The sequence below is a fragment of the Serpula lacrymans genome (genome assembly GCF_000218685.1).
Source record: "Serpula lacrymans var. lacrymans S7.9 unplaced genomic scaffold SERLAscaffold_6, whole genome shotgun sequence".
Lineage (NCBI taxonomy): Eukaryota > Fungi > Basidiomycota > Agaricomycetes > Boletales > Serpulaceae > Serpula > Serpula lacrymans.
This window is the reverse complement of record NW_006763295.1, coordinates 2,356,966-2,381,753: the sequence shown is the minus strand read 5'-3', so window position 1 is coordinate 2,381,753 and position 24,788 is coordinate 2,356,966. Positions and strand designations below refer to the sequence as shown.

Below are 24,788 nucleotides of genomic sequence, written 5' to 3'. Positions count from 1 at the left end.
TATGCCTTCCAGCGTGGAAAGAACCCGTGATCACGTGCCTGACAACTTCATGTCCCAAAACGGAGTGCCTATTTATGATCGACGACACAGAAAATTCAGGGAGGCTCGGATATCAGAAGTCTCATAGAACATGACCCTCGGAGTAACGCATTGCCGGTGACCCGGACATGATATGAATAAACACCTGCGAAACTGGTCAAGAAGTTCAGGTATACGTGTTTAACGCCCGCAACATTAACATCCTTCCATCTTCCTTGTATTGCAGGTAACGCCGCCGCCGCCGCCTGGCAAATATACCAGGTATGAGGATAGGATACCACACTCCAATATCTAAAATCCGATCATTACTGTACAAGGTCTCTACTTTTGGAACAGGTCAGATTAGAACGAAAAGGTATAGCCTGAAGTATTATTGGTATATGAAGCTGTTTTGATCATGACTGACGACCCCAGGCCAGGGCTCGTCACGATATACCATGTCAACGATCTCCGACGAGGAACTCTTCACGTACGCTGAGCGTATTAAAGGAAAAGTCGTTGTCATAACAGGTGAAACACATGCATATTGATGTTCACCAACTTGAACTAACTCATCACTATATTACTACATCAGGAGCTGCAAACGGCATCGGCAAGCGGACAGCTCAGGTTTTTGCGAAATACGGGTGTGTTTCGAAAGTCCTGCATTCTAAGCACACCACATCAGGTCTCAGTCTAGAACAGGGCAAAAATCGTAATTGGAGACCTAGACGTCGATGGCGCAGGGGCGACTGTAGCGGAATCGATTAAAGCTGGAGGGTACGTACGACAAACGATATATACCTTGTGAAGTATTACTGACAGATTATTTTTTTGCTCCTTATAGAGAGGCAGTGTCGCAGCGCTGCGACGTTCTCAATTGGGACGACCAAGTATCTCTGTTTGAGTTAGCCATGAACACGTACGGGGCTGTAGATGTCGTGGTAAGCACGCACTAACCTAATAAATATTGCACGCGAACAACAACCAATTTATTACCAAGATCCCAAATGCGGGTGTCACTGAGATGGGAATATTCAATAGAGTGGAATTCAAAAACGGCAAGCCCATTAAACCAAAGACTACCACCCTCGAGGTGAACTTGCTAGGCGCTTTATACAGTGAACACTCAACCACTGTCACGGTTACATCAAATAGTATTGACGATACATCCCTCTAGCTGCACACTTGGCACTTTATTATCTAAAGGTTGGTAGTGTACCCGGTTCTCTCAAGGCTATAATTTTCATGGCGTCGATGTGTACGTCTTGGTTTTTCACGGTTCCAGATTATATGATTGATGAGATGCCACTCATCGCGTAAATAAAAAAAAATAGCGTCGTGGCAAGCCATCCCAGGTGGGACAATGTACTCTGCAGCCAAACACGGAGTCCTTGGCGTTATGCGTTCCCTTGATCCCATTTTGGCTCTCGACGGCATCCGTACAAATGCCATACATCCATGGTTCGCAGGTAACCACCATATACACTGCGACATGCAGTACAGCATTGATCCGCCTGGAAACAGATACCGCTATCGTCCCAACCATCATGCGGTTAGCAATCGCTGGAATCCCTTTGACGCCTGTTGATCGCATCGCAGGGGCTTTCTTTTACGCGGCTACAGATCCAGATATGAACACAAGTGGATCTCCTCTTCTTTTACCCGATGATGGACCAGTATTCAGGCTGGATAAGGAGGAGCTCCGAGAGGGCGTATATGGTCTGGTGAATGCTCGTACGGCGATGCTCACAAAGTAAGTTGATTGCCATGGACACTATGGCGAAAATTCTTGACGACCGTTCTTCTAAAGGGGGATTTCCTCCTTGAAGTTATTCATCGGATTCGTCATCGATCTATTGCGGGTTGTAAGAGGAAATAAGGGGTTCCTGATTATGTTTTCTGTAACAGCCTCGTTGGCGTTAAGCAGAGTCCCGGTAATTTCCCAGTGGATTCGAAAATAAGGTTTGTAACGCACGTAGGGATATTGCCCAAATTGTTCTTCTGTCCGCCTCGATCTCGTATTGTCATTGGCCTATGATGCCCTCCGTGATTACTGCTGTCAACTAGTCACGGTTGACCCAAAAAAAACCAAGGACCGCTAAAGCTCCTGTAAACGAGTTTACGTCGTAAATGATCAGTATCAGCATATGGTCTGTGTACTGCCCAACTATACCACATCCAATTGGAGGGTAGCTTCACTAGCTTCAATGATGGGTTCCCAAAGAGAACCCATTGAGCAGCTGTTTAAGGCTGGGTGATCGGACCACAAAAGCGCAGACTTGAACGGGTTCTAGGTAAGGCGAAGAAATGGTGAACCTGACTACTGTCAAATTGTAAGCACCCAGCCGCAGCGCTGGGAAGCGACCCGCCATAACAGCAATCATGATGTGGAATATAGACGTATAGGGGAAGGCCTACGTGTGATGTAGGTGATGGCCATGGGTGACCGGGTCGTAATATACCTGACAGGCTTCTAGCAGCATTGGAGACAATGTCTGAGCCTTGAAGGTAGCTTCATCAAAGATAAACAATTTCCAATCAGTCCTGTGCGGAAAAGAATGCTGGTAAATAGCACTTTAGCTAGAATAAATTGGCCCCTGTACTTACAAGGACAGTGGCATTAGAGAAACCGAATACAAGGCTAGAAGAATGTGAATAATGCCGTCAATGAGGGAAATACGTACAAACTTTGAAGGATATCGCAAAACATGAGAACCTTATGGCTCGTTGTTCCAGCGAATGATTTTTAGGCAATTTGACTCCGGGATGTACGCCGGAAGCTCATCGTGGTAAAAGGATGAACAACTGATCCACAGCGAATTTGGAGCTTGAAAAACCGCCTGGTGTTTTATGTGTACTAGTAGTATGACATCGAGCTGCAGTGAGACCCAACAAGCTGACGTCGGCAACGGTGATCCACCAGGCCATATTAGAAATGTATGAGCAAAGGGCGAGTGACACGAAAAGGCTTTGAAAACCTGGATTGAGGTGAAAGGAGCTGCCGTGACTTATCGTTGAGACAAAAGGCAGGTTTGATATCGTTAAAGCCTCCCCTTTGTAGATTTTAATCTCGAACGTTCGTACTGCCACTCAGGCTAGTCGACTAGTCACTAGTGCTGACCAGAATATTGGTTCTAGTCGATCATGGGCCGGGATCAGCCGAGTTACTAAGCAGACATTCACCAGGCTAATTGCTAGTTACTAGTATTCGACCACCAACATGGCTTCGACAGGCGAAGTCATAGTGCCATTCTTCAAGAAGGGAAAGTCAAGACCCACTACATCTCGCCTCAGAGCCACATCGCCTCCACCAGCCCCGTTGAATGTCCCCGTTTCGTCTTCCTCAAAATCAGAAGTCGTCTTGCCTTCTCGAAAAGCCAACGGCAACCTTCTCAGCGCTGGAACCAAACGTACATCGTCTCAAAGACATGAAATCGACGATCAAGATGTCCCAGAAAGAGAGGGTCCAGATATCAAGTGGACTGCTTCTGGGTCGCATGTTAATGCCGCTTTAGACATTTTGGCAGGAGACGAGGCAGCTGAGCTTCTCGCGAAACGACAAAGGAAAGAAAAGGCCGAAAAGGGGGACGAGGACGAGGATATTCCTGACGACGGGCTTTACAGGGGACAGAAGGCTTACCGGAGCCATATCAAGAAAAACCAAGAAGTCCCAAAAGCTATGCGTGTAGGCCCACAACGGAGCACCAATACTATTCGTACTGTAACTATCGTCGACTATCAACCAGACGTTTGTAAGGATTATAAGGGTAAGCTCCGTTGTTTTTCGCATTCGTATGCGATGATACGCTAACACTTTTATCTCTCCACAGAAACTGGCTACTGCGGTTTTGGAGATACTTGTAAATTCCTGCATGATCGGGGCACATGTGGGTCATGTCAATTACACTTGTAAAATAATTTATTCATATATGATCCCACAGATTTAGCAGGCTGGCAATTGGATAATTTAGCCGCCAATCCTAAGAAGAATGTTGAGGACGTATCCGACTCCGACTCTGACGACGAGGACATCCCTTTTGCTTGCCTAATATGTCGAAAGCACTATACCGAGCCAATCGTCACCCGATGTGGTCATTATTTCTGCTCGGCCTGCGCTATCAAAAGGTTCGCGAAAACTCCGAAGTGTTTGGCTTGTGGCGCTCCCACAGGAGGCATATTCAATAGAGCAGACAAAGTGATGGACAAGATAAATAAGAAGCGGAAGGAAAAGGAAGAGGAAGAGGGTGAAGACGCGGGGAACGCTGGTGCAGACGTAAAGATCGAGGGTTTGATAGAACAGGGTAGCGATGCGGAGGGTGATAGTGACGAGTCTGATGACAGCGCCAATGGAGATCAAGACTGAGCGATTTTTGCCTCGTAATTCTAAATCGACTCATGGGGATTGGTCACTACGCTTTCGTGACTTCCCAAGTTTTATATCGCATTTCGAGTTACGTCCGCCGTGCAGCATGCGCACAGGCTGTAATCACACTTCGCACTGAGCTGCATCTATCTAACCGTGTTGAGTTTGTTCCTGCACTAATAACGATATGATTGTTTCCTGCTCATTGAGTATAGGACACAACGCTTTGAGCATGACAACGGATTGCATGTGACTACAGAAAATTGAATATTATCCGTATGTATCATATCATTTTCATTTGACTGTTCTCAGAAGTAAACAGCTGAACTTAACTTTCTGTTTGAATAGCACCACAGCATCCACACCCACAGAAACTAGCGCCTCTATTCTTGTGTCCCGAGGACTTCTCTTCCGAAAGCTTTACGGAATCAGTTGGAAGCATGCTGCGTTGTCCGCACCGCACATATCGGGATATTTTGAAGTTTCTGATTTGACAAAGCCCCATGGCAGCGAACACGGAATCAAATGCTCCTATCGTGGTGCTCTAGGCTAATGAGTCTGCCACGAGTCTCTGGTTGTTAGCACAGGGTCCAGTTCCCAAGTCTAATTCATATCCGTGTATGTATTTTATGATCGCAAATGGGAATGTGATGATATTGCCCTCCTTGACTAGTGCGATCTGATAGGCACAGTAATTTTTCGGGCTTTCGCTACCAAGGAAGTGTTCCGCAACGATGGTACCACAATGACAAAAGTAACATATATCACTATCATTGGCGCTCTTTTCGCACATTCAAACCCCTTCAAAGCATTTTGAAGTATGTCGCGGAGCCCAATGCGCATCATCGTGTGGGAATGACTGTAAGCATTCTAGAATTGGCTGTCTATTTAACCTTGGTTGCAGTCGAAGACGTCAATACGTCAAAAACTGACAAATGTGGGGACGCGCAGGACCCAACCACAACTTTGAAGCCTGTGAAACCGGATATTGTGTCAAGTAGCTCCATTTCCTCTTGAGAGCACCGCAGCCTGGGCGCTATCTCGACCCACATCGTTGCAAATGATGATGATCAAATGTGCGCGAGTCGCAGGTCTGTGCCCCCGCGCGCTATTGTCCAGCTCCAGCCAGTGCTAGGACTAAAGCGGAGGCCATGTGAATATGTCGCCTTCGTGTTCCGAAGTTAAGCTGATTTTGTTAACACAACGCATGCTATATGGACTTCCTTCGTCTAGGACTGATTACCATCATGATTGCGATTGAGTGATGGGCCGATTCAACCGTGACGCCGTGGGTCGACGGAGGACACTTTGGTAGGCCTCTTTGGCTTCGCCTTGATCTCAGCTGTCGCAAAAGTTTTTGGATGCCGCGATGTGCGACACCAGGAACTCCGCGGGACAGACCATTAACATCTAGTTGTGTCATGCTCTAGCGTTTGACGTTTTTAGCAGTAAGTTCGTGATACAACACTTCCGTGAGTCATGACAAGAAACTTTATTTATGTTATAGTACAGCAGACAATCCACACGAGGCATTTGTTAGATCCATCCGAGTCCAGTGCAGGCACAAAATACAGGGAGATACATACGGCTCTCTGAGCTAGGGTTCAAATCTACAGTAAGTCATATTCGTAATGCTTACATCTAAAAGCCATGGACTCAAGGCGGCAGATAGCGTGTATAAGGGGAAAGATAAAATAGAATGTCCAAGACCATCGTCTACGAGATCCGAACGGCAAGAAAAAAAGAAATGCGAGGTTAGCGAGATTCAGTTATGGACGGCATGACATCGCAGCCGTTGTCTATGTGTCGTTTGAGCGAGTCTGTGCGACTAAACTCGCGGGCGCAGTGACGGCAGCGGTGGGTAGGGGGATTAGCTGCATGGATGGTGTCGAAATGTCTCTTTTTATCATGAAGCCGAGTGAAAGTCCTGTCACACTGGCTGCATGGGAAACGTTCCCCTCCAGCCGCACTCCCAGCCGAAGAGGAAGGACTGTGTACTGGTCTGCCAGTATTGGCCTGCGAGTGGTACGATGTAGGTCCCGGGTGACCAGCTTGGGGATGATGCAAATGAGCAGGAGGGGGGTACGGTTCAGTACCAGTTCGCGCGCGACGAGTAGTTGTCGAGCTGGTTTCTTGGTAGGTCTGCGATGGCGTGGGTATGAACTGCGAAGATTGGACAGGAGGATGAATGCTATGAGTGCTAGCTTGGATCTGAGAGGAGTTGGGGTGGTGTGAAGAATTGGAATGACTGGGGTAAAACGGTTGAGGATACCCCGTGGTGGTCGTTTCACCATGCGCTCCTTCGCTTGGGGCGAAATAGCCTCCGTGCGTATTCCCTGTCAAGGATGCTCCATGTTGTGCATAATTGGCGAATGGAAGCGGACGCAGCATCTCGTTAGCCTGTGTGCCTTAGAATGCACAATGAGATCGGCTTTCAAGAAAAGAATAGAAGATGGACCTACCTGGATATGCTCCAGTGGGAGTTGGTGCATGTGCACAATAGGCAGGTGCTTCCTGAGGGTGCTGACGCGCGCTCTGAGGATAAGCAGCCTGACTCTGCTGTTGAGGATACCCACTGTGCTGCGAGTGGGATTGACGAGAAGGTTGGGAAGACTGTTGAAGGTGAGGTTGTTGCCTTTGACTGTTGGAAGCAGAGGGATGCATTTCGAAGAAGTAGAAGGAGGATGGAATGTGTTGCTTGGGGGTCTGCAGGTCCAATGTAGTTCCAGTGGCCTTTATATCGACTTTGCCATTCTCTTGAAAGCTCGCCTGTCATTCCCGGCCTAGCAACGTACCTTAATGAAAAAAATGTTACTAAATCATTACCTCTGAGTAGTAGTAAACACGGGATGTGCTATCTGACATTATGGTTCCGGCACCCCAGAACCCATTGGATTGGATTTCCATAAATGCGGAAAGGCCGAGGAACGTCCCAGGGATGTGTTGTGGTCTCATCTAACCGGAATGAAACTTCGATATTGGTGTCCGGTTTGTCCACATTATGACGACCTTGTCCCGGGGCAACAGTCTCCGTAGAGCTTGTCATATGTACGTACTCAGGAGGTATGGCCGTAAACCCAATGTGAACATTTCTGGTTCGGTGGCGAGTGGAGCGGGTATGGAAAATGGTACGAGGTGAAGCGTGGAGAGGGTCCGGGTGCTGCAAATGGATGCAGGAGGAAGCTGTGCGGTTAGAGCGCAGGAGTCTGTATGTCTGAATGCGATAACGGCAGGAGATCGCTGGGTTGCAGATACAGTTGATGTCAGTGGTACCGGGAAAAAAAGTTCCTGAAAGTAGATCGGCCCCTGTTCTCGTAAAGACGTATATATCAGTAATAGTTTAATCTCGGTTTTGTTTCAATTCGGCGCACGGCAGGGTGGTGTATTTATGCACCTCCGAAGCAACCGTCGTACTGGTATCAGTATGCATCACACCTGGATACACTTTCATCTAACGTTATGCGGAAAGGTCCAATAGGCTGAAAGTGCCCCTACAATAGCTAACGTTACTCTAGCCTACAGATGAAGGAGATAAATGAAAATACTGACATGGCGAAGTAAGTAACTGTAACAATGTAACAAGCGGAGGTTCGCCGTCGCAGTATTCTTTTCTCCAACTGGTGTACCTTAACTAGTAACAGCACAACCCGGTGAACAAGTTGCGAAGAAGACGTATGTATATGTCCAAGACGAGTCCATTTTCTGGACAACACACTCTTCTGCAGACGGTCAGCTGAAAAAGGGAGTCTCGAAGAGAGGGAACGTTACGAGTAAATATCGACAGAACCTTGCTTGCACTGGACATTACTACACAATTAACACATACCGGTACATGACTGTCAACGGTTCTCCATGAGTCGGACGATGTCATGTCCGGATGACTATGATGAGGAAATCTACAGGCTGGAAAACCGGTCACCAAAAGATGATCAAGTGGCGCCTCTTGTTCTGTGGCGCTACCGCCTGTTGGAGGATTTGCCTTTGAGCGCTGGATAACAGAGTTTTGGACTCGGAGTGCATAGTGCCGATAGATACCAGGGCCATGAAACGAGAACCTGGGCCTTATTGGCCTTGGTTGCCCTATTCATCGGTGCGCTTAACGGATCATTATAACGAGAAGCCACCATGACGATTTCCTGCAACCTTGCCTATCCCTTCATGGACTCGGGACCGACCGCAGACCCCCGATAATCAAATGTGATCATCGAAACTTACACGGTTGCAGAGATGGGCTCTCAGTCGGTTAGACCAGCTGACATGTTCGACTCGGCGAATCTGCGTATCCAGGTCAAGGCTGAACTAGCAGCATGTATATCCGGAGGTCAGCGGAGAAGGTTTCTTATCAATCGGCGGTAACGCAGGCCAGTACGACACCTTGTAACTGATCGAGTCTAGCCAGTTCCTTGCAATCGAATTGATCCCTTACATTCAGGGACAGTGTTGCATCGGACTGTCGCAGTCACCATTAAAAATTTTTAAGATGGCTTCCTTCATTCAAGTTCGCTGTATCTCTACCAGAGAGGAGCGTCGTACCTAATAGTGGAGCTTGTCGTACTTTCTACCGGATGCGAGCCAAGAATTCACCGGAGCGCACGTGTCCATATGATACTGGACAGATGAAGGATCCTGGTGTCAAATGCATCATAAGGAGTTCGTCCTGAACTTAACTCTAACATGAGAGCTCACCGTTGTGAGTGATCCGTAATGTTCGCGTATTTTGTTCTTTTGATGTCTGTCAGCACTAGACTGTGGTGGAATGGGTTAATGTCACTTTTTCGCCAAAGTGCCAAGTGGACCCTTTGCACTGTACCTCGGCACCAAGCAGAGACAAACAGACAGAGATGGCTGAAGCGATGGAGCTGGACTGGATATGACTCATGGCTCCCTTCGACCTAGATGCATGTATCCAGCAACTTCTCCGCAAACAACTGCTGCATGAGGCCCTCTTACGCGAAATATGTGAAAAGACAAAGGAGGTCCTGATGAGGGAGTCCAACGTCGTCCATGTTAGTGCACCGGTGACCGTGGTGGGCGATATCCATGGGTGAGTACGTTCTTTCTTCCATCCCAGGCCTATGCTGATCATTCATTCAAGTCAGTTCTACGACCTCATAGAGATCTTCCGAATAGGCGGTTATGCGCCACATACAAACTATCTGTTCTTGGGTGAACTCTACTCCCATATGTCCATTGAAGGCTCAAGTTTTTAATATGTATCCACTCCCAGGAGACTACGTCGATCGTGGCCTCTTCAGCGTCGAGACAATCTCGCTGCTTACGTGTCTCAAGCTTCGGTATCCTGACCGTGTCCAGCTCATTCGGGGTAATCACGAGTCAAGAGCGGTTACGCAAGTTTGTCTACTCTCGTATGACGTTGTCGTCATGGCTCTTACAAATGTCATAATTATCTTTAGACATATGGCTTTTACACCGAGTGTGTCCGCAAATATGGCTCGTCGCATGTTTGGACATATTTCACCGACATGTTCGATTTCCTGACACTCTCTGTCGTGATTGACGACCGAATATTCTGTGTTCACGGCGGTAAGTCATCGTTCGATTCGTCCCCCTCATCTGACGCAATCGTTCCTTCCTAGGCCTATCGCCATCAATCCACTCGATAGACCAAATTAAAGTCGTAGATCGGTTTCGAGGTTTGTCCTTTGATACCTTGGTCACACTCCGTCGTCGATGGAATTTTTTCCAGAAATTCCCCATGAGGGTCCAATGGCAGACCTTGTGTGGTCTGATCCTGACCCAGAAAAAGAAGACTTTGCAATATCTCCTAGGTTTGCTCACCCTTCCCACCGGTGTCTTCGTTCACTCCAAATTTACTCAACTTTCGCCACACAGAGGCGCAGGATACACGTTCGGCTCTGGAGTCGTACATAAATTTCTCGAAACAAATAACATGTCCCACATTCTGCGCGCCCATCAACTATGTATGGAAGGTTATTCATCCCTGTTTGACAAGCACCTTTCCACAGTTTGGTCTGCACCGAATTATTGCTATCGCTGTGGCAACTCAGCCAGTATTCTCGAGGTGGGCCCTGGAGAGAGTATGTACTTTAACGTATTCGAAGCAGCACCGGAGAACGAGCGCGATGGTCCCAGTCATCAAGCTGCTCAAAATGCGGGTGGGAAGGTAAGCATCGTAACTTTGTTTTTCTATGACTCATTCTCACCTTCCCATTCCCGTGTACCCATCGTTCGGCATGACAGTTGCCCGAGTATTTCCTCTAGACGCTTTCTTACTTTACGATGACTACGACACGAGAAGTCGTTTATTGTTAGCCAGGACTGTGGCATTGAATTTGTAGCATTATCTGTACACAAAAACTCATAGATAATAAATCTCGATACCCTCGATGTTGTGATATCAAGATGACTACGCTTTTTGGTTTGTGCGACGTGACGCTGATTTGGTCCACGATAGATTAGACCGTTGACATGGAGATCTGGACTTGCTCACTTCATGACAGGAATTCGCGTGCTAGTCACAATCCGCCGAAGTATCCCTTCACACAAAAAGGGCCCGACTTCTGAGTCGCGATCCATCGCCGAGCCAGCTTATCACCATATTCCCGCGATGTATTCTCCAGGTCCACGTATCCAAAGTTGTTGCGAAAGTCCAATTCCTGTCGCAAAGCGCAAAGAAGGTACTCGGCCCCGTGCCCAAGTCCGCACCGCCAATATTGCGGCAACGGCATATAACACAACACTCATCTGAGTTCCCCATCGTCGCCACCAGAGCACTATGAGAGTGCGTAGCAAGTCCCGTTTCCGGCGCCGCCCATGGCGAAGCGCGTGAGCCGATGATGGGCCTTGGGAGTGCGTAGACGGGGTATAAACGGGATACCCGAAGAAAGGGTTGAGAATCGACATCGGAGAGATGGAAGTGAGCGGTGAGGATCTCGAGTCGGTCAATGATTCTTGTGCTTGAGTGTGGTCAGGTGTCTGGGTATGTAATGCAGCTGTGGACTCGGCTGTGGAATTAGGTAAAAGTATGCTGGTGGCGGCGATCCGCGCCGGTTGTGGCGCCTCATGAGGCCATGATGATTCTCCCAGTAGAGGATCGTCGATGTCTTCGATGGGAGGAAGTGACCCTCCATATTCTACATTGAATTGAACTTGACTGAGACTCACTTTGTTGATAGAGTTATTAAACAACTTACCTTGCGGAAGTGACGTGAGCGAACAATACTCGCAAAGTAATTCGCGTGTAGGGAAGAACACGCGAGAAAGAGCAGAGGCCGGTAAGACGCGTCTACAGTAAGTCATGTTCTTGTTAGACGCGTTAGTATACAACCATGGTTGACACGTAAACCCACCTTGCTATGGACCACATGCCTGCATGGGCCCAAGAGTAATTGAGCATAAACACTAGCACTATAGTGAGTTTCATTTCTTCGATGTTGGAAAATGATTTAACCACCTGCAGCTAGCATACCGGGATACCGTGGAATGACATCTCGCATGAGCCACGACACGAGGTCAACATTCTGTCAACAACATTCAGCTTAGCCGAGTAAAATGTCATAGGTAAAGTTCAATTCTATGCACGCACGAATGTCTGAAGGGAAACATTTTGAAGGTCGACTAAGAATATGCACTGTAGAGCAATCGTTTTTGCCGATGGAGCATCACATTCGTTGAGAAATCTCAGATGTAGCCGCAGACGCTCGATAGCGAGCCATAGTGTGGGTTTTAAGTCCTCGGATGCAAGCGGAAGCTCTGACACTTTTATTATGACGATGGGTCTGCCGAAGGGATCAGACGCAGGAGGGGGTAGACAGCGCAGCACTCTCGTATATGGGCGACTTAGAAGGGGTAAGAGATTTTTGACACGCCATATAAGGATTGTGCGGACAGACTCCAGAGCAAACGAACGGGTAAACTTATGACGCTGCGATAAGTGGAGGGTGGAGACTTTAGCGGCAGACGTAAGTGCGGAGAGGAGAGCTTGAGCTCAAACCACTTACCCTTAACAGGCGGAAGATAGTTGCTAGGTGGTCCAAAAAAAAAGGGTTGGATAATGTAAGTGGTGTTCATTTTCCAATGTATACGTGATATTCACATGTATCCTGTAGCCATTCCTTTGCCCAGTTGACAGTTTCGCCTCCCATTTGAAGTTCGTCGGTCACATGGGGAAGCACATCCTGAATAAGGGTTTCTTGGAGGGCTAATACATTCTCGAGGTTGCCTTCATATTGGGAGACCAGCTGATCGTGGTTAGCCTGTAGACGGGAGTGGGTATCATCTGACATTGTGTCAAATCACTGCGAGTCAGCGTTCGATGCAAAAGGATCCAAGAGCACCATGGTATACCCGATCCATTTTTGGTATTGCATTTCCACGATACTATTAGGTAATGCCACCTAAAGCGTAGCGTAGGTTAGGGTTATTGATTTTCCATCCGAGCCCTGCTAAAATCTTTAGCATATCTCTCTCTCAACCATCAAGGACGGGGCCGACGCTCTCAATAAACATGGACATCGAAGTTAACACAGAAGGCATTATAATAGGTCGGTATCGCTCGAGACTTTTTTGTAGACATGATATGCTGACCTGCTTTCTCCCAGAATGGTGAAGTCTAAATCTTCCCCACACGGTTATTTTGAGGCGCCCCGTAAAGTCTTAATGCTTTCATCCAAGCGATATCGGAAATGACGATATACGAATTCTCGAAATATAGTGTCCCTGATCCTATTTTGTCTACCGCATCATGGACTTCGCTCAGGCCGACGGGTTACTCTGCGGTCTACTCGGAAAATAAGCCGGATGGATGTGAATCACCTTCCGATATTGCTTGGTTTTACCTTACAACTATGTGTGGCACAAAGACAATTCCTCCTTTGTTCCACAACGCGATGTCTGGTCTTCGCAGAGCACGCGCGCTTTAGCATCCGTATCGCTGCTGTCCTCCCTAAGATCATACCCACGCTACCCACATGTTGGCTGCGGCCATGTCCGACGACGCCCTTTGCCAAGTGAGTACTAACTTGGATTCTCTTTACACTCCAACGTACCTCATTCCCGAACGCGGCAACGTCGTTTTCATAGTTGATTTCTGTCTTCGTAGCAATTGTATAAAACAATTGAAGCTCAGAAGACGGTCAGCATTTGAAGCCGACCAATCACCAACTCTCGGCGGTCTTATTCGTACATACAAAATATATGGTATTGGCCGGATTTTTATATCCATACGTTCTTTGCACTATAAAGGTTAAATTTACTTCGTGTAAATCGTTCATCCTGACTTTCTTACACTCAGGGCAGTTACAGCCTCGGAACCGGTGCCTCGATATTGTGACCAGTCTTTAGCATCGTCCGAAGGGAGGAAGTATGGCAAGGGTGTTCTGAACGACTTGTAAAGACTGTTAACGGCATAACGCCGAGGTAATCGGAGCGCGTAGTGCGATGCAGGACCGAGAAGGCTTTAATTCTTGCCATCGAGAGGCAGTGAATCGTAGCGCTTTGGGGGGCATTGCATTACTGCGCATGTTATCTGCTTACCAGTGCTATCAGTCTTGTCCAGTTTTGATGATCATCTATACTTTTTGCATTTCCTCTTTCACGTACAATGTACGCTGTGCATCACGCCCAAGAGCCAAGGGAATCACAAGACGAATAATGACCACGTAAGTTAGCGGGAATACCACATAATGGCGTATATCTCTGGATACCGAAGTATCCTCCTAGATTCACCAGGATGAGCGAGGCCCGGACAGCTTGTCTCATTTGGTTCTCTGATTGAAAATCAGATTAGTCCAATGAGGCTTTACCTCCGCAATGCAAGCGGCAAAACAGTGACAGCTTACGGACGGGTCACACCCGCACAATCATTTACCAGCGATTGCTCTAACCTATATTAATTCATAATGATACATTTATTACCCTCATAGCCATCTCGACTCCTCTCACATACCTGATCACACAACCTATGGTTGGTTCCCCCTCTCCCTTGCTGGCCTTGACATTCATCTATTCCTTTGCAGGATACCTCTACCAAGGTCTTGGATAGCACCTCTGGCCTGCAGATCTCACAAGTGAAAGTCAGTCAGCCATTCGTACATATTATATATATTTATTTATTTCCCTTCACATCAGCCGTCCGTCTTGTATAACGGACGCAAGGCATCCCTCTCGCTCGACATTGTCGTTGTGGGGTGTGGTCTGGGTGGTCTCACAGCTGCGTTCTGCCTTACACATGCAGGTCACAAAGTAACCATTCTGGAGAGTGCACCCGAAATTGGTGAAATTGGCGCTGGTATCCAAGTAAGCCCAAACGTGACTCGCCTTTTGATCCGCTGGGGACTGGGTGAACGGCTGAAAGATGTAACGGTGAAGCCGCTAGCTCTCACTCTCAGAAGATGTATGTACCCTTTTGGGGCTTTTTATATCTAATTTACTTATGCCACCGTACAGGGAAAGACAACCAATCCGTTGCATGGACGAAATGGGGGAATACCATGGATGAGGAGTTTGGCTCACCGTATTATCACGTGCATGTGAATAATCATAATCTTGCTTTGACTGGTATCGTTTCACTGATGAGCTACCCAGCGAGCCGATTTCCACCGTATGGTTTTTGACTTGGCTTTACCGCACACCACCATTCGAACCAACAGCCGGGTGGTTTCCGTAGACCCATCCAAGCCAAGTGTTACACTTGAATCTGGAGAAGTCGTTTATGCCGACCTTATCATCGGTGCAGATGGAGTCAAAAGTTTAACACGTGAATACGTGGTGGGGGGACCTGACAAGCCAACCCCAACTGGAGATGCAGCTTACAGAGCCACTATACCAACACCGCTTCTGGTCAAAGATCCTGATCTCAAACATCTAGTAGATAATCCCGAAATGGTGGGTTGGATGGGGCCTGGCCGGCATATCATGGCTTACAACATAGTGAGTTACTCAACATTTCTTCTTTCTTTCGAAATAGCCAGGCACATTGATGAACCCGCTTTATATTTGTAGCGCGCAATGAAAGAATATAATTTGGTTATCGTTCATCCTGACGAAGGAGCTGTGGAGTCTTGGACTGCAGAGGGAAATGCTGATAAGATGAGGGCTGATTTCGAGGGCTGGAACGACTGGTGAGAAAGTCGACCCTACTGCACCCATTTCAGGCTATTTTAAGCACAAGGACGTTCTTAGCGTCCGGAAACTCTTGGCTCTGATACCCACCACGCACGACTGGAAGTTAATGGATCGTTCACCTCTCGACACTTGGGTACACAAGGAGGGTAAGCTGGTTTTATTAGGAGATTCGTGCCATCCAATGCTTGTGAGTCTATTCCTTTGTATAATATTCTTACATACATAGCCTGATTCTTCTCTAGCCGTACCGAGCCCAAGGATCTGCAATGGCCGTGAGTAACATAAACCTCGGGGATCATGGGGACATTTTACCGACTTTTTCTCTCCACAGATCGAAGACGCAGCTGTCATCGGTAACCTCTTCTCACACATATCGCATCGTTCCCAGATAGCACCCCTTCTTTATGCCTATCAGTCCATCCGGTACGCTCGCGCCACTGAGACGCAAGCTTCGTCCCGGTTAAACCAGAAAATCTTCCATCTGCCGGACGGTCCTGAACAGGAGCAACGTGACGAGCAGATGCGTGCGGCCATGGAAACTGCGCTGGCTGAATCCCGCGGCGAATCTGTTACGCAAACGGTGAACACGGCGTTGCTCGGAAATGCGAATCAATGGGCGGACAAAACTAAGAATGAAATACAGTTCGGCTACGACGCAGATGCGGAGGCGGATAAGTGGTGGCAAGAATACGGACATACCATTGTGAACGCTGGGAAGTCTAGGATGTAGACATGTGAATATCACGGAGGTATCACGTCTTTTCCAAACGCTGACCAGTAGGTGCTGGCGTACGTTTTGTTCCTTTACGGCTGTATAATTGGTGCACCTTGTATTTTTTTTTTGATATCCATTCACATGTTAAAAAAACTGTAACGTTGCAAAACAGATGGCATCACTGGATGCTATAGCTCAGTTTTTTGTATGTAGAGTTCCTGCTTTAAGTGCTGAGATACCAAAAATGGTAATTTATAAAGTTTGGTTCGATATTTTTTCAGCGGCACTACAGTACCGCAACTCACACTCTGCCAAATACGCCTTTTCTTTTTATGCAAGTCCACTCAAGGGCGCACTGACGAGCACGCTTATCCTTCTGTTTAATTCCCTGGTTGACAAGAAGAAGAAACAGGAATAAAGTATACGCGCCAACAGGATCCTGTAGACCATCTTTGTGTAAACTCTATCATTAAACCACAGACACATGGAATCATTCATCACCTGGTTTCAATCTCATGGCGGCTTCATCGATAGTTCAGTGATGGATGTGGTAGATTTTCCTGGACAGGGCCGCGGTGCGATCGCCGTTTCTGATATTCCGGTATGTGTTGTTGTTCATCATTCAGGCGGTATTGTGTAGAGATTGAGGACGCGCAGGAAGGCCATACCTTGTTTACCCTCCCTCGCTCTCTGACCCTTTCAACCCGAACATCGTACCTGCCTTCTAACATGGGCGCGGAAAGTTGGAAAAAATTCAAACTGGATGAGGGATGGGCTGGGCTGATTCTTTGCATGATGTGGGAAGAGGCACAGGAATCAAAGTCGAAATGGTCGGAATATCTCGGTACGTCCTACCTTGCATGGCTGGCAGGTAAGAGCATATTTGAGGCTAAATCATTAAGCAAGCTTCATTGCCGTCATCCTTTACAACGCCCATGTTCTGGAGCTCAGAAGACCTGTTTGAGCTAAGAGGCACTGCTGTGGTAGGTCTGTCCGCCAATAAACCTCGCGTATTGCTGTACTTCCCTCTTGATCTGATCCTAATTGTTCTCAGATAAAATAGGCAGAGAAGATGCCGAAAGGGACTATTATGATAAACTATTGCCTGCAATACAGGTGAGTAATGTACCCTCAGTTAGGACCAGATTCCCTGATACACGGATGAAGAGCCGCCTAGATTTATTTCCTCCTACCCTTATCGATCAACACTACTCCCTCGCAAAATACCATGTCATGGGAAGTCGTATCCTTTCCCGGAGCTTCCAAGTCGAGAAATGGGATGGACCAGCCAGCGGCGAACATGACGCTAATGTCAGTTCCGATAGTACTGCGATGGAAGTAGATGGCGAAGTCTCAGTTACTCAAGTTCACGGAGATTACAATGATGATGAAGATATTTCCCGTGATATAGATGACGGAAGTAGCGACGACGATGACGACGAAACAGAAGATCCCAGTGATGTGGCCATGGTTCCAATTGCAGATTTATTGAATGCACGATACGGATCGGAGAATGTCAGTATTATGGCCTTCTGGGAAAAAATATTGATATATGTTTTTGTCTTTTAGGCTAAATTATTTTACGAGGAAAGGCACCTGAGAATGATATCTACGAAACCTATCATGGCAGGAGAACAGATAGTATGTCCCGATTCACTATTATGGGCGTCCCGGGTCATCTTAATTGCTCCTTAATATAGTGGAATACCTACGGGGATCTTCCAAACTCTGATTTATTGCGTCGGTATGGTCATGTGGACCTAGTTTCGTTACCTGAAGGAGGAGAGGGTAACCCCGCAGATGTGATTGAAATCCGCGCTGACCTGGTAGTTTCGGCTGTGTCTCAACTGAGCGGTACTTTGACTTCCGATTCGAATCAGACTCGAATCGACTGGTGGTTAGAAGAAGGTGGTGATGAGTGCGTATCCAAGCCAGCGCTTAACCTCTTATAGATACTGATACGCGTGAATGACAGTGTCTTTACTGTGGAAACTGACTTGGTTATTCCTGAAGCCCTGATCTCGCTTCTACGTACACTACTCCTTTCGGAGGCAGATTGGGAGAAAGCTAGAAACAAGTCGAAACCACCAAAAGGGAAGCTTGACAACCCGCAGGTTATATCCTTAGTCACTGCGGTATTCCATCAACGGCTGAATGCATATCCTACAACACTTGAGGCAAGTGGGTTCTGTCAATGAAATTCCTATCGCGGCTTATCGCATGTCTTTTACAGGCAGATGACGAGCTGCTTCGCCAAGATCTTTCTCTCAACAAACGCCACGCAATCATGGTGCGCTGCGGAGAAAAGAAAATTCTGACAGGTGTTATCAAAAACCTACGGCTGATGGAAGAGTCCCTATCAGGTGAGGAGAAGGATAAAAAGAAGAAGCGGACACTGGGAGACGAGCACGGAGGAAAGCAGAGGTCTAAAAGGGTAAAACGGTGAAGGCGTGTCAGTATCACTCTTGACGGTAACTACGCTTTATATACGGGTAAACCAGAAATTGTTGGTTGACTATTGGTTGCAATACTTTTGCACCAAATTCACCTGCATTTCCCTTCTGCTTGATTACCGGATTATGCCGACTGCGTCCTATAGCGATGGCACTGTGGCAACCGCAGCGTTGTTAACCGCAGTGACCAGCTTTCTTCTACACACATACAATGTCGAGCAACAAGAACGAAAACGAAGTAGAAACCTTTCATGAAAACCCCTTTGACGGAGAACGGGGCATCGGAACAGCTGAAAGCAATCATGAAATACACGAGGCTTCACCGCCTGATATAGAAAGTTCCACGGATAACCCAAACCCAGAATCATTACCCGTATTCTCGACAGTTGCAGCCCAGACACCACCTCCACCATTCTCTTCTCCTACTCCAGAGACACAACTCACAACGAATCAGCAAGACGACGTGCCAGACATGCCTCCTCGGCCAAGAGACCAAGAGAGCAATGACTTGCCAGAGCGCGAATCGGAGGACCCGCAGATATCAGCTTTACGTGCGATGTTCCCAGATTTCGATAGTGCAGTCCTGTAAGTTCTTATCTCTTCCTAATAAGTCGTCATGTTCTAATCTAACCCTACTAGTCAATCTGTTTTGGAGTCTGTTGGTGGAAACCAGGACCGTGCTATTGATATGCTCCTGGGCATGAGTGATCCCGACTACGTCCCACAGGAACCTCCTGCCCGACCAGAGCCCGTAAGTACAATGTTCACGAGATCTGAGGGTCATCTTGGGTATTCATGTCCAGGCTCTTATGTAGTCGCAGACGGAGCTGGATGAACAGTTCGCACGAAGGCTGATGTTGGAGGAGCAACAAGCTGCTGGACAACATCAACAAGGATACAACCCGCAGCAGGAATACAACGGATATCAAGGACCATATCAACCCAGAGTACGAGGTCGCGGTGCGCAGCAACAGCAACAACCTGGTGCAGGTGCCAATGCATACCCTAATGGTCAGCGAGACACTGTTGCAGATTTCCAAGAATCTTTTAATAAGATCGCTGAAAGTAAGCATGGTGCTTAGTTATGGAGCCCTCTGCATGCATATTACTGATCTGCGCTGAAAAGCTGGCAAAAAGACATTCAGTTCAATCGTAACCAAGGTCAAGGCGAAGATGCAAGAGTATGACCAATCAAGGTAGGTATGCTACGGCCATCCTTGGACAGCGCTCAATTTTGGCTATCGCAGGCAAGGGCAAGGGCAAAGTTCCAATTACGGAGGAACTCAGCCTACTTGGACGGGCGGAGGACAACAGGCAAACACGTATGGACAGCAACAACAAGCACAGTCGTATTACGACCCCAATGCCCCGCCAAACAGAAGTCCTCCAGCAATTAGTGCATCAACACGACCTGTGCAAGGGTATGATACCACACCCAAGGATACTTATCGTACTAGCACCAGTATGTCAATCATTAATATTGTTTTCCCGCAACTTGGCATTACCATGAATTTTAGGTCCTGAGGATCCAATTCATACAGATGATATGTACAGCTCAGGAAAAACGGCGATCAATGCACACAGCACAGGGGGCTCGGACACGTACTTTACGTCGCCTTATACACCACCATCAAATGACGGTGGTGGCAACCCTTCATCCTTATTAGCCTCCTCTCCACCAAGAGATGTCGCAAGGCCGCCGTCAACAAGTTCAGGTGCACCCCCGAACTTAATCGACCGAGGCATGTTTCTATCAAACTCTGATCCTATATGATATTAACATCAATTTTGAGCAGGAAAATTAGGTTTACTACCTAAACGACCAGTTTCTCTCCTCCGTCCTGACCCCCAAGCTCAGGTACACCCCCAACCCAGGCACGACGATGACGACGAGCTAGATTATGCAGAAAATCCATTTGATGATGAACATAAGTAGCAATCTTGACCCAGAGTTCCTAGGAGGAACGATGTAATTATACGAGTCGCTTAGAAACACGGACTTAATTGTGTTGCGTTACTTGACCAGCATGTCATGTACATGGGAGACCTGGGAACTAGTATATTATATAGTGGACACACATGTTATTGTATCTCGATTTAAGCCAGGGCGAGGTGAATTTTGTCAAATTGATGACAGTTGCAGGGGTATCTACAAGGTTGCTCAGTATACGTAGGGCGAAGCGACCGCAGCAGGAGTCTGGGCAGTAAATTCCGTCGCATTGCCGATCATGAGCAGTCCCACTATGATGATCGTCAATGAAAAGGCTTCGAAAGAGTCGAGAAATGCGTGTAACAACGTACCGATCAGTCCGAAGAGGCCCATAATACTGCCAAAAACCTCGACCACGAGGATTTTGACAAACAAATTCGGATCCGCAGCGTCTGCAAGGGCAGCGGTAGAGCCGGTGATACCCACTGATACACCGCACAGAAGGTTGCATATGCCAACAGTTAATCCACCCCAGAAGAGCGCGAAGCCTGGCGCAGCCCATGTTTAGTCCATGAAAAACCACAGTAATGAGAGAGTATACCGGTGAAGTAGTTCTCCCTGGTATATAGCTGACTGTCTGGTACAGCCTGTAACTTGGCCGCATATACGATACCCATGATCTGCGATGGAGAAGTTGACGAGAGTCCAAACAACGAGGCATTGGGGCCACTTACTACTCCGTAGATCGCAACAACTTCGCAGAAGATGATACTGCAAGACAACGCGTGAATAGATAGTATAAGATATGTAGCTCCTACGGACCTGATTAGGTTCTTCGTGCTTATTCGTGGCGTTCTGACACCACCTCCGAGTATAGAAGCACCCGTCAAGAAAATGCCCCTAGTAAAATTGAAATTTGATGCAAGATTTCAAGGCAACAAAAACGCCCACCATCCAGCACCAAGAACACTCAAACCTATGCACAAACCAATACCCACTGACCCCCACATGAAAGGACTACTTTCCTCCAAGAAACGACCGACATTGAATGCCTCCCCCGAGTCTACAGCATGTTAGTTGTGCCGTTCTGATAGCATATAGTCCCACATACCCGTAAAAAGCAGATAAAGTGCGATGACTACGACCAGAAATGAAGGGAGCCCAAAGGCATAGTAATTCGAATATAGACCCATGGCTTTGCTGTTCAGAGTTTCTTTGCGCCGCTTTCGGTTCCAAGGCCAAAGTCCATTGTTTGTAACCCGTTGGTTTGTGGCGGGTCATCGCTTTGCCATGTACCATTTACTCAAAGGCTTTCATGAATATCTTACGAGGTGAGTTTTTGGCTCTACAGTTGCTTGGACTTTTCTGAGGTATGCAGGAAGGAAGAGTTCTCGATAATTATTGTTGGCTTGGATGGGGCTGGCAAAACAGTATGCTGTAGTCACATCTCTGAAGAAATACAAAGCTAACTTCAGCAAACATGACAGACCCTTCTAGAGAAAATAAAGACGCTATATAATGACACTCCAGGTCTTGATCCCTCTAAAATAGGTCCAACGGTTGGCCAGAACAGTGCGCTAACATACTCTTTTTATCTCTTGACGTCTCTCTGACTTTCAATAAAGTGGGCAAGATTTCCCTTCCTTCTACAGTTCTTCAATTCTGGGATCTGGGTGGTCAGCGAGGGATTCGATCTATCTGGCACAGGTATTATGACGATTGTCACGCTCTCGCCTATGTTATAGATGCTCAGGACCGCGAGCGGCTCAGCGAAGGCTGGGAGGTATTCGGTACGCTCCCCTCCTCCCTTGCCACCCAAAGCTGATCATGTACCCTGGGGAAGCACACTAGACTCCGTGCTCTCCGCTCCCCAAATCCTTGGCATTCCGCTTTTACTTCTTGCCAATAAGCAAGACAGTCCAGACAGCCTATCGGTGGAGGACATACGGCATGACTATGAAGAGTGGCACCAGCGTCGCCTCGAGAGTTCGCGCAGGCGGTATGGTGAAGATGACGATACCGAGCAACGTCGACAACGCATCGCAAGTCTTAACGTCATAGGCATTTCGGCACTGGAAGGGTGAGCACTGCTGACTATTTTTTGATGCATAATACTAATACGCGCTTTGTCCTTGAAGGCACGGAGTTCGAGCTGCGGTTGATTGGCTATTCATTCGTGTCCAAAATAGTAGAAGGTAAGCGGCTTGAACGTTTCTATCCTAAATGGTTACATGTTACCACATCCCACAGGGAAGGGAACGGACGGTAGAAGGCGTCTAGTAACCTTTCAGATATGCATGCAAGTACAATAATCCCGCATGTTATCTGGATTTTATGTTTCAATACACACGACACACTAATTTATGCGGTTTCTCCATCACCGTCGTATGTCTAAGAGTGCACCCTGCAACCTTAACCCCCAAGATAGCTCTCATCACTTACAACGCAGCCCGCATTTAGTACCTTTGGCAATGGATTGCGGTCCCATCGCTGAGCAAGATTGAGACCGGCAACAGGCTCCACGGCAAATCAAGTCAAATATGTGCGCGAGCGCTGCAGCCAAGAACTGGTACAACTCCCGGGCCACCATGGCACCAGTGCCCGTGTGTGAATGAGGACGACCTGTACACATGAAGCTAGGTCCTCGTACACTTTCTGCCCGTTCTTGTCATCCTTGCGCGACCGCGGATCCAGCCACTGATGCTTTTCCTCCCCCTTCCCTCGAATAAGTCGTGGGATACCACAGCAATGTCCCTGAGTGTCAAGCAAAAGGAAGATGTAGATGTCTGCCAAAGCCCGATGCACAGGAACAGAGCGGCGCATAACAAGATACGATCAATACCATGATAGAAGTCAAAAGAACATTTCTCGAGGGTCCAGAAATAGACAGCGAGAGCCCTGATGGTTGTAAGATATACGTGTATGATTGTATTCAGCGTTGCATTTTGTCAACATTCCGAGAAGGTATAATTTGCTAATAACACGCACGCACACCTCCTTTCTAGAAGGCCGTGTCGTACATCATCTTGACGTATTACGAGCCACAATGGAGAAATCCAGAGAAAAAACCGAATGAGGATATTATACTCGGACAACAGAGTAGAGAGCGAACTCCGCACTTCCAAGATGCGCTTCTAGTCATTTCCCACTTCTACACGTCAGGAAACGAGAGAACTCAGTATATCAATCCGGACCGCGGGGCTTCTCTGAAGCGGGGAAGTGAACTTGGTTCGGCCTAGGGAATAGTCAATACTAAAATATGGATGACATGAATGCCGCCTAGCTCGGACCTACTTACCTCGGGTGGTTCCTCCAAACAGCGCCCTAACGTGCCTGCTCACGGTAGCCTTATCCACGCGTTAAGTTTAGGGCTTGGGCGACCTGAGATTTTGTATCAAGTAGTTGACCAACTCAAAGGTGTTCTTGCTCCGTGGATAACAGCATGGATAAAGCATGGCGGCCCGTTTCGCATCCATAGTGATGCAAAGCAACCGTGCCCGGGCCGCCTGACCCGCTCGATGTACGTCCTTGCTCTAGTCCACAACCTATTACCCTCGTACTGCCAAATTTCTCGTGGAAAGGTTTTTACTCCGTGGTTTCTCGCTCTTGCGTGGGTACGCGACGGATAAAGAGCTTCATCTCGGGCGATGGTTCAAGCTGCGCGGTACGCACGATGCGGTTTTCCCCTCCATTTTCGTCAAAGTCGTAGCTTGAAGAAACACGATCGTGCTTCACTGGCGTACGCGGAGAGGTAGATATCTCGCGTAGCGGTATGGAATATCCTCGCGGACTTGTAGGTGAGAGGTTGATCTCGTGCGGTGGCGTTGATTTGCTTATGCCAGAAACTGGCATTTTACCTCGTAGACCTTCTTTCCTGGATGATGAATGCAATATGGACCCAGATCCTACCTCGTCAAGTTCGTGCTCTTCCTCGCTTGTGGTAGAACTACCGGAATCGAGAGAAAGACGAGCTGGAATCGACGCGATGAGCGAAGATAGCGTTGGTATGCGTGGAATATTGATAGGAGGGGAGGGCGTGGTATTTGCACCACTAGAAATTGGCGGTGTGCTCGGGGGAATACTGCTGCTAGTAGATGGCGGAAAGAACGAAAGTGAGGATGCAGGTACGTGACGGATCGCGTCCACACGGGAATTAGAATTCGTATTTTTGCGCAAGTTATCAACAGGTATGTAGAGTTT

At 47.7% G+C, this 24,788-nt stretch overlaps 12 protein-coding genes across 12 annotated transcripts; 9 read left to right on the top strand and 3 right to left on the bottom strand.

The window, feature by feature from the left end:
* Positions 1-98: 98 nt before the first annotated feature.
* On the top strand, positions 99-2,448 carry SERLADRAFT_466690 (uncharacterized protein; the record flags this gene model as incomplete). Its single annotated transcript, XM_007317957.1, has 11 exons — positions 99-300; positions 357-406; positions 454-549; positions 614-665; positions 724-798; positions 866-962; positions 1,022-1,139; positions 1,199-1,279; positions 1,356-1,490; positions 1,546-1,774; positions 1,832-2,448. 9 exons carry the CDS (start codon positions 477-479, stop codon positions 1,980-1,982), a joined length of 1,011 nt encoding a protein of 336 aa, XP_007318019.1.
* Positions 2,449-3,231: 783 nt separating this feature from the next.
* On the top strand, positions 3,232-4,773 carry SERLADRAFT_466683 (uncharacterized protein; the record flags this gene model as incomplete). Its single annotated transcript, XM_007317956.1, has 4 exons — positions 3,232-3,788; positions 3,852-3,908; positions 3,963-4,660; positions 4,733-4,773. The coding sequence occupies 3 exons, from the start codon at positions 3,242-3,244 to the stop codon at positions 4,382-4,384; spliced, it is 1,026 nt and encodes a 341-aa protein (XP_007318018.1).
* Positions 4,774-5,941: 1,168 nt separating this feature from the next.
* SERLADRAFT_466679 (uncharacterized protein) lies at positions 5,942-6,582 on the top strand (the record flags this gene model as incomplete). The annotated part of the gene is made up of 2 exons (XM_007317955.1): positions 5,942-6,098; positions 6,130-6,582. Coding segments are annotated over 2 exons (534 nt in total), but the record flags the coding sequence as incomplete, so codon positions are not given.
* An 89-nt stretch (positions 6,583-6,671) lies between these two features.
* Positions 6,672-7,171, top strand: SERLADRAFT_466677 (uncharacterized protein; the record flags this gene model as incomplete). Its single annotated transcript, XM_007317954.1, has 3 exons — positions 6,672-6,778; positions 6,824-7,057; positions 7,149-7,171. Coding segments are annotated over 3 exons (357 nt in total), but the record flags the coding sequence as incomplete, so codon positions are not given.
* Positions 7,172-9,013: 1,842 nt separating this feature from the next.
* On the top strand, positions 9,014-11,380 carry SERLADRAFT_466673 (uncharacterized protein; the record flags this gene model as incomplete). The annotated part of the gene is made up of 8 exons (XM_007317953.1): positions 9,014-9,428; positions 9,480-9,550; positions 9,612-9,736; positions 9,799-9,928; positions 9,982-10,038; positions 10,092-10,173; positions 10,238-10,529; positions 10,607-11,380. The coding sequence occupies 8 exons, from the start codon at positions 9,262-9,264 to the stop codon at positions 10,625-10,627; spliced, it is 945 nt and encodes a 314-aa protein (XP_007318015.1).
* Positions 11,381-12,050: 670 nt separating this feature from the next.
* SERLADRAFT_466666 (uncharacterized protein) lies at positions 12,051-12,694 on the bottom strand (the record flags this gene model as incomplete). The annotated part of the gene is made up of 3 exons (XM_007317952.1): positions 12,051-12,290; positions 12,367-12,389; positions 12,462-12,694. Coding segments are annotated over 3 exons (453 nt in total), but the record flags the coding sequence as incomplete, so codon positions are not given.
* Positions 12,695-13,425: 731 nt separating this feature from the next.
* On the bottom strand, positions 13,426-13,955 carry SERLADRAFT_466665 (uncharacterized protein; the record flags this gene model as incomplete). Its single annotated transcript, XM_007317951.1, is given in 2 exon segments — positions 13,426-13,811; positions 13,826-13,955. 2 exon segments carry the CDS (start codon positions 13,885-13,887, stop codon positions 13,664-13,666), a joined length of 210 nt encoding a protein of 69 aa, XP_007318013.1.
* Positions 13,956-14,267: 312 nt separating this feature from the next.
* On the top strand, positions 14,268-16,410 carry SERLADRAFT_466663 (uncharacterized protein; the record flags this gene model as incomplete). Its single annotated transcript, XM_007317950.1, has 9 exons — positions 14,268-14,330; positions 14,383-14,439; positions 14,495-14,759; positions 14,813-14,895; positions 14,951-15,295; positions 15,368-15,486; positions 15,548-15,677; positions 15,733-15,762; positions 15,822-16,410. 9 exons carry the CDS (start codon positions 14,328-14,330, stop codon positions 16,218-16,220), a joined length of 1,431 nt encoding a protein of 476 aa, XP_007318012.1.
* A 279-nt stretch (positions 16,411-16,689) lies between these two features.
* SERLADRAFT_437599 (uncharacterized protein) lies at positions 16,690-18,651 on the top strand (the record flags this gene model as incomplete). Its single annotated transcript, XM_007317949.1, has 9 exons — positions 16,690-16,806; positions 16,863-17,049; positions 17,112-17,192; positions 17,260-17,321; positions 17,373-17,720; positions 17,775-17,846; positions 17,906-18,123; positions 18,181-18,386; positions 18,443-18,651. The coding sequence occupies 9 exons, from the start codon at positions 16,690-16,692 to the stop codon at positions 18,649-18,651; spliced, it is 1,500 nt and encodes a 499-aa protein (XP_007318011.1).
* A 957-nt stretch (positions 18,652-19,608) lies between these two features.
* SERLADRAFT_466653 (uncharacterized protein) lies at positions 19,609-21,794 on the bottom strand (the record flags this gene model as incomplete). The annotated part of the gene is made up of 9 exons (XM_007317948.1): positions 19,609-19,851; positions 19,907-20,400; positions 20,455-20,899; positions 20,960-21,136; positions 21,190-21,268; positions 21,323-21,359; positions 21,411-21,488; positions 21,540-21,651; positions 21,700-21,794. 7 exons carry the CDS (start codon positions 21,779-21,781, stop codon positions 20,820-20,822), a joined length of 645 nt encoding a protein of 214 aa, XP_007318010.1.
* A 63-nt stretch (positions 21,795-21,857) lies between these two features.
* On the top strand, positions 21,858-23,037 carry SERLADRAFT_466647 (uncharacterized protein; the record flags this gene model as incomplete). The annotated part of the gene is made up of 7 exons (XM_007317947.1): positions 21,858-21,919; positions 21,967-22,018; positions 22,076-22,160; positions 22,214-22,378; positions 22,440-22,668; positions 22,727-22,783; positions 22,839-23,037. 7 exons carry the CDS (start codon positions 21,879-21,881, stop codon positions 22,855-22,857), a joined length of 648 nt encoding a protein of 215 aa, XP_007318009.1.
* Positions 23,038-23,650: 613 nt separating this feature from the next.
* On the top strand, positions 23,651-23,827 carry SERLADRAFT_388498 (uncharacterized protein; the record flags this gene model as incomplete). The annotated part of the gene is made up of 1 exon (XM_007317946.1): positions 23,651-23,827. A coding segment is annotated over one exon (177 nt), but the record flags the coding sequence as incomplete, so codon positions are not given.
* Positions 23,828-24,788: the final 961 nt, after the last annotated feature.